At 46.6% G+C, this 12,924-nt stretch overlaps 2 protein-coding genes across 7 annotated transcripts in view; both read left to right on the top strand.

Annotated features, from left to right (window-relative positions):
* The window catches only part of LOC109527974 (serine/threonine-protein kinase SBK2-like), a 6,837-nt gene extending 3,297 nt beyond the window's left edge, over window positions 1–3,540 (top strand). The window contains exons 3-6 of one of the 2 annotated variants that reach the window (XM_019890216.1): window positions 481–674; window positions 1,653–1,814; window positions 1,892–2,500; window positions 2,729–3,540. In XM_019890216.1, the coding sequence (XP_019745775.1) occupies window positions 481–674; window positions 1,653–1,814; window positions 1,892–2,491 (956 nt within the window). In that variant the 3' untranslated portion in view covers window positions 2,492–2,500; window positions 2,729–3,540. Of the gene's footprint in view, window positions 1–480; window positions 684–1,652; window positions 1,815–1,891; window positions 2,501–2,728 lie in introns of both variants that reach the window. The other variant, XM_019890215.1, reaches the window with a different exon arrangement.
* A 740-nt stretch (window positions 3,541–4,280) lies between these two features.
* LOC109528062 (epsin-1-like) lies at window positions 4,281–12,564 on the top strand. Of its 5 annotated transcripts, XM_019890341.1 has the most exons (11): window positions 4,281–4,353; window positions 4,974–5,055; window positions 5,480–5,574; window positions 5,647–5,802; window positions 5,941–6,069; window positions 6,360–6,480; window positions 6,562–6,737; window positions 7,999–8,436; window positions 8,677–9,355; window positions 9,620–9,712; window positions 10,947–12,564. In XM_019890341.1, exons 3-11 carry the CDS (start codon window positions 5,506–5,508, stop codon window positions 10,958–10,960), a joined length of 1,875 nt encoding a protein of 624 aa, XP_019745900.1. In that variant the 5' UTR covers window positions 4,281–4,353; window positions 4,974–5,055; window positions 5,480–5,505; the 3' UTR covers window positions 10,961–12,564. The 5 variants fall into 5 exon arrangements, with proteins under 5 accessions (XP_019745900.1, XP_019745896.1, XP_019745899.1 ...); XM_019890337.1 differs by having other exon boundaries at window positions 7,999–9,355; XM_019890338.1 differs by lacking the exon at window positions 4,281–4,353 and adding an exon at window positions 4,370–4,420 and having other exon boundaries at window positions 7,999–9,355.
* The last annotated feature ends 360 nt before the right edge of the window (window positions 12,565–12,924 follow it).

Raw genomic sequence — 12,924 nt, 5'->3', positions numbered from 1 at the left:
CCAACGATAGGGAATTTAGAAATCAATGGGCCTCTTCACCATAGGGGCGTGACTAACCATCCCCACCCAGTCCTCAAATAGGCCACGCTCAGCTTTTTAGCGCAGAGCAACTTCCCGGAGTCTTCACGGAGACTTCAGGGTTGTCTACCGCTGACTAAGCTTCTGTGAGAGAAGCGAAACGTCCTTTTTTGTTTTTTTTACCCACAGGTACAGATGACGACTAACAGAACCCTTTCTACGATGGAACTTTCCTGTACGACTGAGAGCCTCCACAAGCGTCGAGACACAAGGCAATTGGCTAGCTGTTGCTGCTCCCTAGCGGTATGATAGGGTACTACATGATTACTTTCTGGGCGAAAGACCGCACAGGCATACAAATTGGATATTTTCCCGCGGCACACCTGACAATGTCTCGGCACACGGGTTGAAAAACACTGTGTTAGGCAATGATGGTACGAGGCTGTCGTGTGGCTGTTGCAGGGAGTCCGATGGCCCTGAAGTTCTTCCCCCGCGTGAGCACCAACCTGTGTACGTTTCTACGCGAGTACAACGTGTCTTTGAGGTTCTGCACGCACCCGTCTCTAAGCCGCGCTCTGGGCATCGCCTACTCAACGCCATCGCATTACGTCTTCGCCCAACAGGCCGGACTCTTCGGCGACCTCTACGACTTCATTGTACCTGAGGCAAATACGCGCATTCGCTCGTGCCAAACTACGTGCATGTGAGAGTCCACTATTTTTCAAAAGAAACAAAACATGACATTATTGGATTGAATAAAAATAGCCTCGGTTTTCAAACGTCTCTGTTGTCGACCAAATCAGATTTCGACCAAAAAGTTACGGATTGAGAACCGGTTTTCGACCAAATTGGGCAAACCCGAATACGCCACTTTACTCCTCTCGGCTTCCTCGTGTGGCGTTCATTGTGAGCAGATGTGTTTATTGTGATTTAAGCAAATCTGACTTTTTTCTGCATAGTGTATTAGCCCCTAATCATGGGCTAATAAAGTAGTTTCGGATTTCAAACAAATCGCTTTTCGAACAGCCTTCTGGAACGGATTATGGTCAAAAACCGAGGTATTACTTATAATTAATGTTAATGGCTGTTAAGAAAAACAGTTTGCCAGATTTAGTTTCTGTGAGTTTGTTTCTTGCTTTTGGGAATATTTTTCCTGTTTTTGAATAATTTCGGGAAAATTATTCTCATTTGCAGGAAAAAAAACGAAAAGAAAAACATACTCACAAAAAGAGAAGAAAATCTATTCAGACAACAGCCCCTCAAAATGACTCAAAAAGAACAAGTCATGCACAATGTAGCGCACATTTTAGAGTAAAACAAAAACTTTTTTTGACTGTGCTACTAAATAGTAAACGTTTTGCTTTGTCTGCGACAGCATCAAGCTGAAATGCATTGAACTGCTCGGGATCTCCAGTTTATGGGCTTGCTTTTAGCATCTTTCACAAGCATAAAATAAAAGGACATTTTAACATTTCAGGTGTGTGCGTAAGAAGCCTGTTTTGACAAAGTAAGGAGTCAAAGTTACAGATCTCTGTTTTCATCAACAAAATTAAATACATGTACCTGGTTGAAAAAAACAAACAAAAAGTGTTGAAGCGCAGTAAGCGAGTCCTTGTACTTGATGCCTTACTCAGGTTGGTCTGGAGGAGGACGGGTGCCAGCGGGTGGTGTCGCAGCTGTGCGGCGCCCTATCACACCTTCACTCGCTGGGCTTCGTCCACAGAGACGTCAAACCTGAGAACGTCTTCCTGTGTGACGCCGCTTGCCGCTGGGTCAAGCTGGGAGACTTCGGGATGGTGCGTACATAGACAAGAAGAACAGCTTACTCTTTAGCGCTCTTCCTTGACACGGGCATGTGCACAACCCCCTGCAGGTTAAGGCCCGAGGAACCAAAGTCCCTGAGGTGTGGTACCGCTCGCCCTACTGCACCCCCGAAGCCGAGGTGGCACGAGGGAACCGGGACGGCGGCGGCGATGCCGGCGACCCGCCGGTGAAGTCAAGAGACGAGAGGAAAAAGAAACGGCGCCCGCAGGTCTGGGCCATGGTGGAGCCCAGTGTGGACAGTTGGGCCTTGGGCGTCCTGGCCTACGCCGCGCTGACTGGCGCCCACCCGTGGCCTCAAACGTCCTCCGACTGCACCGCCTACCTCAAGTATCTGCGATGGTTCAGCGCGGCCAAAACGTTGGAGGACCGACTGGACGTGTGGGCTGAGCAACAGCACCAGGTCATGGCCGGCGCCAAGGAGCGACCTCCAGTGCCGCCCCAGTTTGCCCGTTTCACCCCGTTAGCCCGAGCCTTCTTCCGCCTCCTGCTGGACCCCAGTCCGCGGGACCGAGGGCGGCCCGAGGACGCGCTGGGCTACCTCGGGGGCCCCTGGATGCTCGCCGGCGAAAAGGAACGCCTGGAGGAGCAAAGAAAGAAGAGCCCAGGGAGAGGAGCCGTCAAGGAGAATGAGAGCAGGGGACAGAGATGAACAAGGGACCGTTTATGCCGTTTATGTTAGCTTTAGCGAACAAGCGGAAGAAGAGTCCAGGAAGAGGAGTTGAAGGAGAAATGAAGCCGAGGAAGACAAGTGGACAAGGGACTCGTGTGTTGTTGATGTTAGCTTCGGCATCAGTTTTACTGTTAGCATGAGCTTTAGCACCAACAAGATGCTTTCATTCAAATCAGCGAGAGAGTGTAGGCCTCCACCAAGGTTTATGTTAGCCTTAGTGAACAAGCGGAAGAAGAGTCCAGGAAGAGGAGTTGAAGGAGAAATGAAGCCGAGGAAGACAAGTGGACAAGGGGGGCTGGCGTGTTGTTGATGTTAGCTTCGGCATCAGTTTTACTGTTAGCATGAGCTGTAGCACCAACAAGATGCTTGCATTCAAATCAGCGAGAGAGTGTAGACCTCCACCAAGGCTTTCGAGTTTCTTTGCTACATTTACATCACTGGCAAATGTCACATCTGGATCAAGCTTGGTTTGAGGCGGCTGTTTTGTATTTCAGTAGCTTTTTGCATGCAAATTAGTGGCACTCTTTGCAGGAGGTCACAGTTGCGCTCGCGTTGCGCCGAACCCATGAACGAACTGGATTTATTTTTACCTCACGACCTTTTGGCGCTTCATTCTTGGCGAGCAAGCGCATTGACTCAACTTTGTTTTGCTGCAAATGCCTCGGAAACCTTCTTGACGTCATGACAAGAACACGGTACGCCTGAAAACAATTTACTGGAAAGGTGTGGGGGTGTTGAGCATTAAACGTAGAAAGGGAAATGTGTGGAGCAGTCACAGCCCGACAGGCGTAATGTCATCAATCCTTCTGCTGTTTAGTGGATGACAGGTTAGAATGTGGGAAAGCGACCCACCAAAAGCTGAGGGCTCAACTGTTGCATGCTCAGTGGAGGACAAGTAGACTAGACACATAGTGTATCATGTATTAGATCAAGAATGGGCAACTAGCAGATCTCACTCTGAATGGCCCCTTGATTAATCACCCCCCTCCCAAAAATAAAACTTATTTGGGGTGTGTGTGTGTGTGTGTGTGTGTGTGTGTGTGTGTGTGTGTGTGTGTGTGTGTGTGTGTGTGTTAGGGGGTGGGGGGTTGTAAACAAGTTTACCACGTTGGACCCCTACACACACAACTTTTTTCCTTTTTTTTTTTTTTTTTTTTTTTGCGGGGGGAGGGGGGGTTTACCTGAATTTTTTTAAAGAATTTGGGGGCTTTGCAAAAAGAATTTCAGTGCAGTTTTAAATCGTGATATCACTATTCACCACTAGATGGCAGTCACGCACATTTGGAATGATATGCAGGAAAAACAGTCGCTGAATGAATTGAAATGTTTAATGAGTGTGAAGTCGTGCACAAAATGAGTTCTCGCACTTCATTTTGGCTTTCAGTTCAGCAGTTTTTCAATGGGGGTGGGGGAGAAACGATCTCATTTTGTGGTTATTTTTTGATTGTTCAAACCATTTGTTAATGACGGCTGTACATGCATTGAGCATGAAACATATTCAGACACTGTGTTGTATATTGGTTTAATAAAAGCAATGACACATGCCCGTAATTTGTCCCATTGTAGCACTGTTGAAAAATCATTGAAATTGCCTATCCCTGACAAATTTGACACCCACCTTACACCTACGGACGACTTAAAAGTGGACAATAGTTTTTAAAAAACACGTTTTATTCTCAAGACTGACTCGAAGAAAACATTCAATTTCTCTGTTTTGTCCCTTTTCCAAGCGTCTTTTGGTTGCGACGCTTACTCCGGTCAATAGGTGGCGCTAAAGCGCCTTGGGCCGCCATTCAAGTCCAAGACGAGCAAGAACAAGAGGCTCCTCGGATGTTTTCACGGTGAGGATTTACCTTATATTTTGCGACATTTACGCCGCAGTTTGCCCGCGTCCGACAGCTCGCATACGTGAGTCTTTGTTAAAACAATATTACGCAAGGATTTGTGGTTGTCTTGGTGAGTTCAAATGTTTGTTATTGCCACATAATTTTGGCTACTGTGACAGCTAGGGTCGCTCGGCCGCCGCCATATTGGCTCCTGTCGCTCTCCAATGTACTGTAAATAATCAAATCCTCAAAACGAGACATTCACGGCCGTTTATGTGCCTGAAAAGCTTGATTTCGTCGCCGAAATTTCCGCATTTAGTCTGCGTTGACCTCCGCGAGCCTCGAGACGCCGACGGCCAGCCCTGACTAAGCTTGGCTAGCGAAGGAGACTTGCTAAACAGGAGGACGAATATTCGAGAATACTGTACGTCGAAACTTCATTGCTTTAATGGTTAGTGCATGTGCCTCACAGCTCCGAGCCTGATTCTGGGTTCGAACGTTCGTGGGATTTCCTCTCACGTTCTAACAACTTTACTGGTTTCATTCAAATTGTCCTTCGATGACAACGTAAATCTGACTGCTTGCTTGTCTTCATCTGCCTGAACATTGAGGTTTGTCTCGACTTTCTTTTGCAGCATTGGGGAGCAGAAGAGGACAGCACCATGAGCCATTAGCTTCACTCGCTACATTTGCGTAATTCGCCTCTGATACTCACAGGTTTGTATTCACTATGTACACGTGAAAAGTCACAACAGTAGACAAAAGAGTCTGCAAGCAAGCAGTTGCAGAGATGCGTTAAGATGCAGGTGACCTGATTAAAGAGTTTACAAGCCTAAACCCAAGATGCGAGCACTGCTTGGTGGCATCTGTCTCAACTCGTTTGACAGATCGAATTCATAAGGTTCTCGTAAAAAGAGCCTTCAAGCTGTCGTTTTTTTTTTTTGGGAGACTCATTTGAGGGTTGCTGTCAAACTAAACATAAAACAAGCAGAATCCCATCTTGCGTAGCATAGTTGAAAAGAGAAGCACTTTTGCTCCTCTCCCTTGGAGCGGTTGTGTTGACAATCACACCTCATGACTAAGTTATGCAGAAATTCAGGTCATTTCAAAAGGTTCTCATTCTTCTTCTCTCTATAATAAGTGACCTGTCGTGCCCCACTCGGCACCATGACGTCCTCCATGCTACGCAGACAGCTAAAGAACCTGGTCCAGAACTACTCTGAGGCTGAGGTCAAGGTAGGTCACACTTTTCCGGGAATGTTGTGCAAGATGGAGGAGGACGTTGGGCTGACATGGCCTCTGGCGCAGGTTCGAGAAGCCACGTCCAATGACCCGTGGGGCCCGTCCAGCTCTCAGATGGCCGACATCTCTGACCTGACCTACAACGTGGTGGCCTGCAACGAGATCATGACCATGCTGTGGAAGCGGCTCAAGGATGACAGGAACTGGCGGCACATCCACAAGGTGACCATGACAAAGTGGTTGACTCGCATGCATGCAAGCGACAAAAAACAATACAGAACGCGCGCGCGCACACACACACCACTCCCTTGGTGTCATTTGTGTAGTAGTGAAAGTGGTGTGTGTGTCTGTGTGTGTCAGTCGCTGACGCTGCTGGAGTACTTGCTGAAGACGGGCGATGACCGCGTGCTCCTCAAGATGAAAGACAACATTTACATCGTCAAAGCCCTCACCGAGTACCGATTTGTGGAGAAAGATGGCAAGGATCAGGTGAACGCCACTTCCTTCCTTCCTTCCTTTCCTCATCCATCCCTCTCTCCCTATTCCTTCCTTCCTTCCTTTGCAGCTCCCACATCTGACTAAAGACCCGAAGACGGCTCATCTAAGCTTAACTTTGCAGTGGTGTTTTTTTACCAGTTTAACAGACAAATGATAGCATTTATAGTCACGGCGGAGAGTTGAGGGGGAGCATGAAATGTTGTGTTCTTCCTGTGGGGAGTGGGGGGGGGTAACAGAAAATAAGTGAGAAGCACTCGGCTTACGAGAACATGTGTATCCAGGGTACAAATGTTCGAGAAAAAGCCAAAGTTGTGCTGGTCCTGATGGAGGACGATGACAAATTAAAGGAGGAGCGAGACTTTGCTGTCAAGACCCGAGAGAAGACATCCAAAGGTTCCACAGGTAACAGTTGAAGCGCTGGGCCGCGGCGCCGCCATTTCCGTCCGCCGACGCCTCGCAGCTCACCCGGCTCTCTGGCAACAGCCTCATCCTCGGACGCCGTCAAGGACCCCAACTACAAGCCGTGCTACGTTCCCGGCGCCTCGGGGCTCCCGTCGCTAGACAACATTCCCTCGGTGGCCGACCTCACCGCTTCCTTCGCCGCCCGCAAGGAGGAACGCCTCAAGCAGGAGCAGGAGAAAAAAGAGGTGGAAAGGCGGGTGAGCACGCCAAAGCCATTGTTCATTCCGGCTGGCCAATTTGTCCATTTGAAAATATTTGATTTTGCTTGCCAACTTGGTTGCTGCTGTGCATTTAGCAATAATTCTGATCGCTTTTGCTACAATTCAAAAAGAGACAAAAAAAAGAAAAAAGAAAACATCTTTAATTCCTACCTACCAGAGACAGACAACATGAGCAGGTTCATTTTCACATTGTTTTATTTCAAAGCAGTTTTGGCAACTCACTTTCAGGAGATGTTGTGAAAGACAAACTGCTGCAGGGGATAGTCTGAAAACTCGCGATCAAAGTGCCAAGTTGGCAACGCAACTCGGTTGAAATTATAGAGCACTTGAGGGGGAAAAAGAAAGCGCAGCTGAAACAAAGTACAGCATATGAATAAGGAACATCAAATATGAGACAGTTAAACATACAAAAGCGTTTAGAACAGGGGTCGGGAACCTATGGCTCGCGAGCCATATATGGCTCTTTTGATGATTGCATCTGGCTCGCAGATAAAAAAAAAAATATTCTCGTTTGTTTATTAATGCATCCATCGATCGATTTTTCACTGCTTATTTCCTGTTTGGGCTGCAGTTGGCTCCAGGAGCCATTTTGATTGGATGATACTGGCCAACGTTGCCGTTGCTGTGGAAACAGGTATACGCCCCCTTTTGAATCAACCCGCTCGGCCATTAGCTCAAAGCTAATCCTTAGCGAATAAGATGGCGAAAAGAAAAAAAGATGACGAGTTTGGTAGACTTCAGGACGAATGGACCGAAGGATTCCCCTTTGTGGAGAGAACGGGTTCTGCGGTGTGTCTGATTTGCAATGTCAAAATACCATCGATGAAGCGGTCGAATGCAGAGCGGCACTTTGACACGCCCCATGCTACGTTCGCATCAAAACACTGTGCGAGAGATAGCCGAAAGGAAGCGAGCAAGCTACTGAGCAGTGTGCAAGCTCGCCAGCAGTAACTTCGCGTATGGACCCGGCAAGATGACTTTCATTCCGATAGTTTTGCTGGATTTTTAGCAATCGTGAGGAACGGAAAACCATTCGCATTAATGGTCAATATATATATGTATATGTACATATGTGTGTATGTATACATACACATATATGGCTCTCACTGAAATACATTTCCAAATATTTTGCTTTTATGGCTCTCTTAGTCAAAAAGGTTCCTGACCCCTGGTTTAGAATAATGGCATTGTTGTTGCTTCTTGTTTTCAACAAAAAATATTTTGCTGCGTTGCGCAGGCCCAAATGTCCGAAGACGAGCTGAAATGGGAAGATGCTGGAAAAGGAGGCGCTGTTGCCGATCAGGCCTGGTCCCGTGAGAAGATTGAGGAGGATGGAGAGGAAAAAGCCAAGCCTGACCCCTGGGGGGATTCCGATCGTTGGGGCGAATGCTCCAAACCCGACGTGTCAGATTCAGCACCTGCTACAAGTGGTGACAATTCTTTGGAGTCTGCTAGCGCTCAAGTTTCCGACAAGCAAGACCCACCTTGTCATCCTTTGAAAGCACAAACAGGTCCACAAGACCCTTTTGTGGCACAAAATGGCGCCCCGCAACGCGCAGAATCCTTTGAAGGCCAGCCCAAAAACCAAGAGGATCCCTTCACCTCTTCCAATAATGACCCATTCAACACCCCGAAAGATGACCCCTTTAATGCACCTAAAAATGACCCCTTCAGTACAGCCAAAAATGACCCCTTCAATGCCCCCAAAGAGGACCCTTTCAACACCCCCAAAGACGACCCGTTCACCGCCCCCAAAGACAACCCCTTCAACTCCCCCAAAGATGACCCTTTCAACACCCCCAAAGACGACCCGTTCACCGCCCCCAAAGACAACCCCTTCAACTCCCCCAAAGATGACCCTTTCAACGCCCCCAAAGATGACCCATTCACCGCCCCCAAAGAGGACCCGTTCACCGCCCCCAAAGAGGACCCTTTCAACGCCCCCAAAAACGACCCCTTCAACGCACCTAAAAATGACCCCTTCACTGCTCAAAAAGATGACCCCTTCAACGCCTCGAAAGAGGACCCATTTAATACACCGAAGGACGACCCATTTGACACCCCGAATAATGATCCGTTCAACGCCCCCAAAAACGACAAGCTCAACAGCCCCAAGGATCACCCATTTGGCACCCCAAAAGACGATCCCTTCTTCAGCGCCCCAAAAGATGACCCATTCGCAGCCCCTCAAGTATCAACTTCCTGTGAAGAAAGTCCACCGACTGCCCCCACGACACCCCCAAAAGACGACCCCTTCAACACTCCGCAAGACGACCCTTTCTCTGCAGCCAGTGTAGCCGCTGAAGCACCAGCGCCTCCTAAGGATGACCCTTTTGCCACTTCGTCTGACAAGGACCCCTTTTCCGCCCCCCTGACGCCACCCAAAGAAGAAGAAGGCAGGTCGTCCGATCCCTTCGCCGCGCTTCCGCTGAGCTCGTCCCGAAGCGGAGGTGACGGCTGGGGAGCTGCCTCCGGCTTGGCGCCCCCTGCTGGCTCGGATCCATGGGGAGCCAGTGGCGTGTCTTCGCCTGTTGATGATTGCGATCCCTTTGGGGACACCTCCAAAGCCCAAAGTGACCCCTGGGGGACGCCAGGTAAGACAACACAGGTTTCTTCCTAGATAACATTAAAAAAAAAAAAAAAAAAGTCAGCAATTTATGGAGCAAAAAGACATTTTTTTTGAAGTGTTGCAGTGCATTTTAAAAACAATTATCTCTCTCTATGTATGTATATAAAATAAAAATGTATATAAAATAAAAATGTATGTAAAATTTGTCATTTAACGACTGTATGAATATAAATGCAGTAAAATATTTAATATCTGAAATGAATCTTTTGTCAATGAATAACTTGCGAAGGTTGTGCTGTTGCGAAAGATGCGTGGGAGACTCCGACAGCTCCCTCCCCAACCAGCGACCCCTTTGGAGACTCCAAAAGAAGAGCAGGCGCAGGTAATGCATTAGTATTGCTCTCACGACTTCTGTTATGATGATAACGATCATGTGAATGCTGAAGAGACCCGTCCCGTTTTCGCCTGTTCGCACCTTTCACTTTTCTCAACCCATTTGAACTTCACTAAATTCAGGATACCAGGGCATATATTTTTCCTTTTCCCACAATTCCCAGTTTTCCATGGGAAAAGAAAATGGAGATATTTCTCAAATGTAACTCTGTTTATCAATCACTCCAGTCAATTCAAAGAAACGGATGTCTTTCACAGCAGCGGTCCCCAAACTTTTTTGCCCCATGGACCGGTTTAATGCCAGACAATATTTTCATGGGCCGTCCTTTAAGGTGTGGTGGATAAATACAATAAAATAATCTGATATTACCTGCATGAAAACTCTGGTATTTTCCAAACATAAAAATAAACACGAATCATCACACGAGGAACGTCCTATCTGGCCGCTATGGTAACGTTTAAACGTGCCTTCAAAATAAGATACAACACAAATTCAAAGTGCATGAAAAATACGACTCACCACAATGCAGAATCAGTGGCAGCCCTGAGCTTGATTTTCTGCAACCAGGCGGTCCCATCTCAGGGTAATGGGAGACAATGACACCTTAAGTGTCTGGCTTATGTCCAGTCTACTTCGTAATTTTGTTCTGGTCGGCGTCGTTGTGGAGATCTCAGGGTATTCAGCCATAACTTTAATCCAGAACACCGGAAGAGTTATCTCGAACGTACTTTTAACGCCGCCGTCATTTGCGATCTCCAGCAGCAGTTTTTTTTTTTTTTTTTTTACTCATTTTGTGAGCTCGTGCGTTTCGTTTTACCCCACTGATCGCGTGACCGAGAAGCACGCCTTGACGTGCGTCAAGAGTGACATGTAACCGAGAATTCGGTAATTTTTCAAAATAAAACATCTTTCAGATTTCGAAATAAATAAAAGATAAGATATCCTTTATTTGTCCCACAATGGGGAAATTTACAAAACGGAATTAATGTAAGTTATTTATTCTTTCTGTGTGACCCGGTACCAAATGACTGACGGACCGATATCGGTCCACGGATCTGGAGTTGGGGACCATTGGTTTACAGACTCTGCAGCCCCAACTTACCCAGAAACTATTCCAAATATCTTTGGCACTTGACATTTTTTTTTTATTGTTGTTGTTGGCCAGTGTTGTGGATGATTAATACTGAATTTCTTTCTTTGCTGTCTTTGTTGGTGCCTCAAGAAAACTCCTTTTAGAATATCAACTCAGCCAGAGAAGGCGTTGCTTTTCGGGCTCGGCGGCGAGTGGGCGGGGCTTCAGAACTCAGCCTGCCAGAAAACTGCGCCCCCTGCCCAGCATGCTCAATATCCCCTCTCATTGCCCCCCTGCCCCAGGAACAGGAACCCCCCCACCCACACACACACACACACACACACACACACACACACACACACACACACACACACACACACTACTTGATGAGTGTTATCATGGTTTCCATAGTTACGGTCATGTGACAGGCAGGGGCGGCGGAGGCGCTGCAGCTCATGAGTATTCATCAGTAGTTAATTTGTTTGGCTCCTCCCTCCCTGTGTTTTTTGTAGTTGTGTGTGTGTGTGTGTGTGTGTGTGTGTGCGTGTAGTATAGTGTAGTTGTTGCGTTTGTTGACTAGCTGTTAGCAATAGCATTATGCTCACTCTTCACCCCTCCCTCCTTTGGGAGATTGTCCACATGATGATGGCATGATCGGACTGCGTTGATGTGATACCCCCCATACATACAGTATGCACACACACATTGTGTGTGTGTGTGTGTGTGTGTGTGTGTGTGTGTGTGTGTGTGTGTGTGTGTGTGCGTGCGTGCGTGCGTGCGTGCGTGCGTGCTGATACAATGCAACACGAACCTTACGATCAAGTGTAAATACGAGTATTTAGCCATTTATAGCTTGAATATTTATTCACGTGACCGCGGAGCAAAAATGAAAAGTTCAGGTTGTCGTTGTTGTTGTTGACCACGATGAAGATGATCAGACCCATCAGCAGATCCGTCGGGGTGGGCGGTCTCCTATGGCCCGCCCTTGGTGACAGATCAGATGATGATGATGATGGTGACAATGGGCAATGACATGTAACAAGATTTCATGAGAAATCATCTCAGTAACCAGCCGTGTCTTTAATTTATTATATTTATTTTATCCTTTCACTTTGTCAACTCCATGCTCTGCGTGCGCGCGTTTGTGAGACGTCGTCCCAAGGCACCGAGTAGCAATCAGATTAAGCGATGAAGTGAAATAAATTCACTATTCAGATGATGACCCGATAAATACCAACGCAAATGAATATTAATCAAAGAAGACTCACAAAAGAACTGCCAAATCAAATCATCTGCTTTTCATCAATTTAAGATAAAAACATGTTTTTGCAGTGTGCACGCGCGCGTGTTGTATGAATTAACGTTTACGGGATGCATTTATTTATATACTTAATTCTGTATTTATATTTGAATTATTTTCTCCCGTTAGAAGACGTTTCTGACTGTGACCACGAGAGGGAGACAAAGATGTGACATGCGCAGAAAAAAAATGTGATGAGTAATTGCATATATTCTTATTGCTATCCAGTAATGGCATCGAAATGTTTGCTTGGGTGTTTGTAACTTATTTTTCTTTGACTTGATGGCAGATGAAGTATTGACAAACATTTCTGTGGGTGTGTGTGTGATGTACATTAAGATGTATTTATTATTGTGATGTAAATAGTGACCTGATTATGTTGGATATTATAGTATGATTATGATCACAAGTAACTATTTATTCATTGAGTGAAAATCCATCAGTTCGACAAACTTCAGATTGTTCTTGTTTTGGACCTAAAAGTGATGATGAGGATGATGATGATGTCATGCTTATGATAAATCAAGTAAGTAATCAAAAGTGTCTTGATTGTTATTCTTTCTTTTTTTTGGGGGGGGGGGGTTGTAAAGCACCCCTGTTTCAGCGTCATGTGATCTTTCAGGATTCCGTGTCATGTTTCAGCATTCCATGTCATGTTTCGGCATTCCATCATATCTTCGGATCCTTGCCGTATTTCAGGAATCTGTGTCATGTTTCAGCATTCTGTGCCGTCGTTTGAGCCATCAGGATTCTATGCGGATTTCCTGCCACGTTTCCTCATGTGTCGTTTCAACATTTGACATCGTCTTCCGGTTTTCCGTGTCATGA

This window comes from Hippocampus comes, unplaced genomic scaffold (assembly GCF_001891065.2).
Source record: "Hippocampus comes isolate QL1 unplaced genomic scaffold, H_comes_QL1_v1.1 scaffold71, whole genome shotgun sequence".
Lineage (NCBI taxonomy): Eukaryota > Metazoa > Chordata > Actinopteri > Syngnathiformes > Syngnathidae > Hippocampus > Hippocampus comes.
Note: the sequence above shows the minus strand (reverse complement) of the source record. Positions and strands in the feature narration are given on the sequence as shown.

Excerpts from the sequence above, each read along its gene's own strand:
- LOC109528062 (XM_019890337.1), top strand. The coding sequence starts at position 5,506 with ATGACGTCCTCCATGCTACGCAGACAGCTAAAGAACCTGGTCCAGAAC. Across the intron at positions 5,803-5,940 it reads ACTGGCGGCACATCCACAAG|TCGCTGACGCTGCTGGAGTA; the intron begins GTGACCATGACA and ends TGTGTGTGTCAG. Across the intron at positions 9,356-9,619 it reads TGACCCCTGGGGGACGCCAG|GTTGTGCTGTTGCGAAAGAT; the intron begins GTAAGACAACAC and ends TAACTTGCGAAG.